The following is a 6,245-nucleotide window of genomic DNA, read 5'->3' as shown; positions in this document are numbered from 1 at the left end:
GTTCGGTTTGGCGGTTAGTCTATGGGTGATAACTGGAAGACAAACTAACCTGGGGTCCTGTCACGGCTGTGGCAGCAGGCGTGTGGAGTTATACGAGAAGGACCCAAATGCAGGCACTGGCTTTGATGCGAGTGAGCTTTTATTTCCAGTAGGTGATATTCTAACAAAAACAGGCAACGGCTGGCATGGAACTAACAGAACCTAAACTGGGAGAACTAAAACTTTACACGAGCCTGAACTGAAAACAAGAAACTAGAAACCTGAATACCTGAAAGCATGAGGAAACAAAGAGCAGGGGAGCACTGGGCATGACAAACAGATGAACCGATGACGAGCACAGGAGGACATACACTATCCCACATAGCAGACGGGTCTGGCCCGGATCTGGTGTCAAGCCGGCACTGTTGGCTGACTTCTGGCATGGTAAGTGGTATGTCATCCAGATATGGGCCAGGCCTGGCGTAGATGGCACTGTTTATGTGATGGCATGCCATATCTGGCCTGATTATAGTTTGGTTTATGTGGCCCAGGTTCATAGAAAACAGGTCCGGCCTGGATCCGTCATCAAGCCGGCACTTCTGACTGACTGGTGTCATGGCAGGGTGTATGTCAACCAGATGTGGGCCAGGTCTGGCAATGATGGCACTATTTAGGTTCCTATTCTCCTATTTTAGTTAGAAGACCCAAATGCCATGTTGCAATACTATACCGCTCTGGTAGCTGTTTCAAAGGCAGGTTTGACAGGTTTGTGAGTGTACACTTTATCCAAAACCTAGTGAGGGTTTACTCATGTTTATCACTGGCTAGCTGTATCTCAGGCGGAAGAGCAGGTCACCTACTGATCGGAAGGTTAGTGGTTCGATCCCTGGCTCTTCCAGTCTGCGTGTCAAGAGTGTGAATGTGTATGAATGTAGCTAGGAAGCACTCTGTTTAGAGAAAGTGTGTGATTGGGTGAATGTGGCATGTTGTATAGAGCACTTTGAGTAATCTGTGAGAGTAGAAAAGTGCTATGTAAGAATCACTCCAGTCGCTGTCTGAGTTTCGTCATGTTCCTTTTGCACTATTATGTTCCGGGACATGTTGTTATTACATGGCTTGATTAAGGTACACATTAGGCTGACATCTGGGGCCAGAGCTGAAACTGTTCTGGGCCAGCACAGGACCACCAGTGTGTCTGCAACTGGCCCGTGGCTGCACACAACTTACACATGGCCCACATACCGCAAAGAATGACGGCCCTTTGGTGGCCCAGACCAGGTTTGCCAGAGGTAATCCACACATGGGCCAGCACAAGGTCAGTTACAGACACACTGGTAGCCTTAATGTCAGTCCATAGTGTCGAGCTATTTTCAACAGCTGTTCTTTGGTATATTTTCTAACAAGATCCAAGAAGGAGAGCCAACAAAAGCCGTGATTGAGGCCATGGTATAGGATGACACAAAACACCAAAGAGAGCAAAACCACTAGAGTTTTCCACTATCTGCCTAACCACAACTAACATTACACCCCTAGTCTTATGTGCCTTTTACACCAGTAGGTTTGTAAAGCAACCTACAAGCTGGCAACCCCACAAATTCCTGTGCACATGTAGAATTGTCCAGAGGCAACTGTCACTAACCATGACACCACAACATGACCAGAATGTGGGAAAGAGAAACGATGCAACCCAAATGGGAAAACACGACTAAAGCTCATCTAAGCAAACGCCAGTCATTGTTCTCAAGGCATCCAAACATCTAATCTCTGATGGAAAACAAACACCTTATTTTGAACACCTAGTGCATCCACCAAAAACCAAACCAAACCTGGACAAGCTCCCATTTTTATCTGAACCTGGAGATGTACACTACCAGTTAAAAGTTTGGACACACCTTCCCATTAAATTTTTTTTTCTTTATTTTCACGACTATTTATAATGTAGACTCTCAGTGAAGGCATCAAAACTATGAATAAACAAAAATAAACAAAAAAATGTGAAATAACTCAAAACATGATTTATATTTTAGATTCTTCAAAGTAGCCAACCTTTGCTTTCATTACTGCTTTGCACACGCTTGGCATTCTCTTGAAAAGCTTCATGAGGTCATCACCTGAAATGGTTTTCCAACAGTCTTGAAGGAGTTCCCAGAGATTGGCCCTTTTGGCTTCACTCTGCGGTCCATCTCATCCCAAACCATCGACTGGGTTTAGGTCTGCTGACTGTGGAGGCCAGGCATTCTGGCACAGCACTCCATCACTCTCCTTTTTGGTCAAATAGCCCTTACACAGCATGGAGGTGTGTTTGGGGTCATTGTCCTGTTAAAGAGTAAATGATGGTCCAGCTAAACGCAAACTGGATGTGATGGCATGTTGCTGCAGGATGCTGTGGTAGCCATGCTTGTTCAGTGTGCCTGCAATTTTGAATAAATCCCCAACAGTGTCAGCAGCAAAGCAACCCCACACCATCACACCTCCTCCTCCATGCTTCACGGTGGGAACCATGCATGTAGACCATCCGTTCATCTTTTCTGTGTCGCACAATGACACGGCAAGTGGAACCCAAGATCTCAAATTTGGACTCGTCAGACCAAAGCACAGATTTCCACTGGTCTAATGTCCATTCCTCGTGTTTCTTGGCTCAAACAAATCTCTTTTGCGTGTTGCTTTTCCTTAGTCGTGGTTTCTTAGCAGCTACCATAAAGGCCTGCCTGATTCGCGCAGTCTCCTCTGAACTGTTGATGTAGAGATGTGTCTGCTACTGGAACTCTGTGTGGCATTTATCTTTCGACAATGTAGAAAGTAGTAAAAATAAAGAAAAACCATTAAAGGAGAAGGTGTGTCCAACCTTTTGACTGGTAGTTTAAGTCATGAAACAGCCAAATCAGAAATCACAGTTTTATTTTGAACAGAAACAAGGAGTGTGAACAGGCTATCTGCAGCGCAACATCAACAGCAGTCAACTTTCAAATCTGTAGAGATACAGGAAGGAAACAGAGTTTACGCAGAGAGGTGATGGATTCTCGAACACTTACAAAAGGACAGTGTACAGTTTTCAACATTTTGGAAAGGAAATAGCCAGTAACACGGGAAAATTTATGAGAAGAAAAGGGCCATTTATAGTTTGAGCCAGGTGAAGGAGGACAAATGGACCTTTCAAGATCAATCAGTGTAAATGTTTAATTTCAGATATGCACCATTCTTTTGCAGAATGTTTTTTGACCTCCACTCATGTATTCTCTCTGAAGAAGCTTGGATTTTGGTGTTTGTTTCCCTCTATGGACTTCTGCATGCAAACTTAATTAAGGGTTAGTTTTGAGTTTAACCAGAGTACTTGTCTAAGTATTTCTCTTATTCCACACTTCATCAGAAATGACAAATGCATAGGCAAACTTAACCTAATCTCTTTGGACATACACACTATGCTGGTGCACACACACACACACACACACACACACACACACACACACACACACACACACCCCTGTTCTCTATTTGTCCCATCTGTTCTAGTCTAGTCTACAATTACAATCCACTGCCTCCTTAATTTCTACAAAAAACATCTCACACAGTGCTGTTCAAATACAGCACTGACAACAGTTGGGGTTTCTTACCTGCTTTTCCTCACATCCTGCAGCTGCTGAAGGTAGGACGGCTCTGCTCTGCACTGAGGAGCTGCTATGACAGAGTCAGGGGAATGGGACAGAGGAGTGGATGAGGAGACAAGGAAGGATGACAGGTTAATGGAAAGGAAGTACAAAGGGAGGGCAGAGGAAAAGATGATGTTGGGGGCAGATGGACAGAGAGCAGGGGGAAAGAGTTACTGGTGGCTGCTGCATCTCCGCTCTGCATCTGAGTCTTATAAGCATAGCATAGCAGAGTGCAGCACACAACCCTACCACTGCTCCACTGCTCCACTCTCAGTGTGCAGCTGCATGTGTGTCCACCAAACAGATGCAGCAAGTATTTATGGCACTGTATTTGTTGAACTGCCAACAAAAGCTCTGGTGTCATATGCTACAACTGATAGAATGTTTTCACTGGTTAAAGAAATTACGCCATTTGATGATGTGCATTTACACTTCAAAAAGGGGATGTATTATTAAAGGCATTAATCAGGCTAAAAGTTAAACCTGCTTTAAATGAACTGGGGAGGTTTGTCTGAATCTATATTTTTCTTTTGATCAGCAATGAAAAGATGCAAACAAAACATCACCTTATCCATTAAGAGTTGTGTATCCAAACTCTGGCATTACACACTTCCTTCAGAATTGTCAGCTACACATTCACATGATTTTCTCCTTCTACAATATCCCAGACTGTCTTGGATTGACCAGGGACTGTGGAGGACATCTGAGTACAGCCAATTCATTGACAGGTTCAAGAATCCAATCATCTGAGCTTTTTGATCTTACGCCACCTTCTCCTGCTGGAAACAGCCAAAAGATGGGAACTCTCTGGGATAGACATGATGGTCAGCATTAGCACTTGGGTAGGAGGTGGTGTTTATATTAAATTGAAAATTGCTAAATTGGATGTGCAAAGTGTGCCAAGAAAATATCCCTTGCACCATTACATCAAAATCATCAGCCTGAACTGTTATAAGGCAGGCTGTATCCATGCTTTTATGTCAATTACGTCAAATTCTGACCCTAGAATAGAATCGAACAGTTTATTTCAAACTTGTAAATATTGCTAAAAAAACAACAGCAAAAACACTTAAAGACATCAAATTTGCATGAATGTCAGTATGGTAGAATATGTGCGATTCCCAAATATTATGAATTTTAGCCAAGCCAGGACCCACAGCGAGTAAAAATCATTAAAATCATTTGCAATTTGTTTTATGTCACTGATTATTGTATTTTGTATTTGGAAGTTTTTTGAATACTCCAATCCTTTAGTACCTTTATTTACAATATTATTGATTACTATCCATATGCTTTTCATATTATTTTTATTTTCACCTAAAAGATTACTGTAGTAATTTATTTTGCTGTGTTAGTATTACAGAAAAGAAGTTGTTGTTAAGTTAAACTGTTAAATCAACTTTCTTAAAAACAGAAATGTTACCACTCCTTCCTAATATATTTTACATTTAAGATAAGAAGCTGTGAAATAAGTAGGGACTGAAGATCATAATAGTATCAGAGGATCTGCGGAGACTGAGGTGTTTACTTTGTCCAACTTCTGTCATTCACACAATAAAATATCGTCTCAACTTAATTATTTACTGATGAAATCATTTAATCTAATGTAATTTAATAGATGAAAATAACGTGAATGTTGACAAAATCAATTACAGGTAAATCTTAACATGAACAGCTTATCCTATCCAGTTTCCTCTATGTGTGTGTGTGTGTGTGTGTGTTGGTGGTCTTTTTCTTAATTATTATCACTAATAAGCGTGAAATCTTTTTAGATGTCGAAGATTGCATTATCCTGTGCGTAGAGTTTTTAATAAGGGGAAATAAGACCTACTTGTGTCTTAACTGTTTCAGATTTTGCCAAAATTGATTGATTTAATATAAAAAAGGTACAAGAGAATGAGGAATTAAACTCAGTTCAGTTTTTATTATATAGCGCGAACATCAGTCAGGACCCTGCAGTGATACGGATACTACAATAATACTTAATGGGAGATAATATTTTAAGGCAGAACAAATGCAAAGGTTAACAACTGACGATCAATTGACCGAGAAGAGCCTTGCAAGAAGTCCACAACTGCAAGGCTCGGTGCCAAGAGGAAGAGCAGCGAACAATCGTAGAAGGTGGACATGTATTCTTCCAACCGTCCCAACAAACAAGCCCACTAAAAAACACTGATGCTTGCTTTCAAAGCACCATGGATTACGTACACTAGCTGCTACACTGTATAACATTAATTTATTCAAGCAAGTCGAAAATCTCGCGGTGTTACCATTCAGACATCTTGAATTTTATTAAAACCACTTTTTTTCCATTAAAGATACGTCATATATATATTTTTAAATCTATCCGTCTCTCTCTCTCTCTCTCTCTCTATATATATACATTTATATAGACAGGCTTTGTTAGCTGCTTGAGTCCACATTATTTTCCCCTGCTTTAGCGGATGTGTAGTTGGTGGCTAGACCGAGTCTCGCGTGCTAATCCCGCGGAGGAGAGAGTCTCTCACGGGGGCTTTCGAGCCGTATTGTGCGTCATCTGCATCGCCGCCGTTTTGTTATTTTTCTCCGCCGAGGAAACATGGCAACCCCGGCTGCGGTCAACCCGTCCGGTAAGTGAGC

The 6,245-nt window shown here is 41.7% G+C and overlaps 1 protein-coding gene across 2 annotated transcripts in view; it reads left to right on the top strand.

The window, feature by feature from the left end:
• Positions 1 to 5,563: 5,563 nt before the first annotated feature.
• arnt2 (aryl-hydrocarbon receptor nuclear translocator 2) overlaps positions 5,564 to 6,245 on the top strand; it is an 89,746-nt gene continuing 89,064 nt past the window's right edge. Inside the window, exon 1 of one of the 2 annotated variants that reach the window (XM_039597929.1) lies at positions 5,564 to 6,235. In XM_039597929.1, the coding sequence (XP_039453863.1) occupies positions 6,205 to 6,235 (31 nt within the window). In that variant the 5' untranslated portion in view covers positions 5,564 to 6,204. The remainder of the gene's footprint in view (positions 6,236 to 6,245) is intronic. The other variant, XM_031755965.2, reaches the window with a different exon arrangement.

Source organism: Oreochromis aureus, linkage group 1, assembly GCF_013358895.1.
Source record: "Oreochromis aureus strain Israel breed Guangdong linkage group 1, ZZ_aureus, whole genome shotgun sequence".
Lineage (NCBI taxonomy): Eukaryota > Metazoa > Chordata > Actinopteri > Cichliformes > Cichlidae > Oreochromis > Oreochromis aureus.
This window is presented reverse-complemented; position numbering and strand designations above follow the sequence as displayed.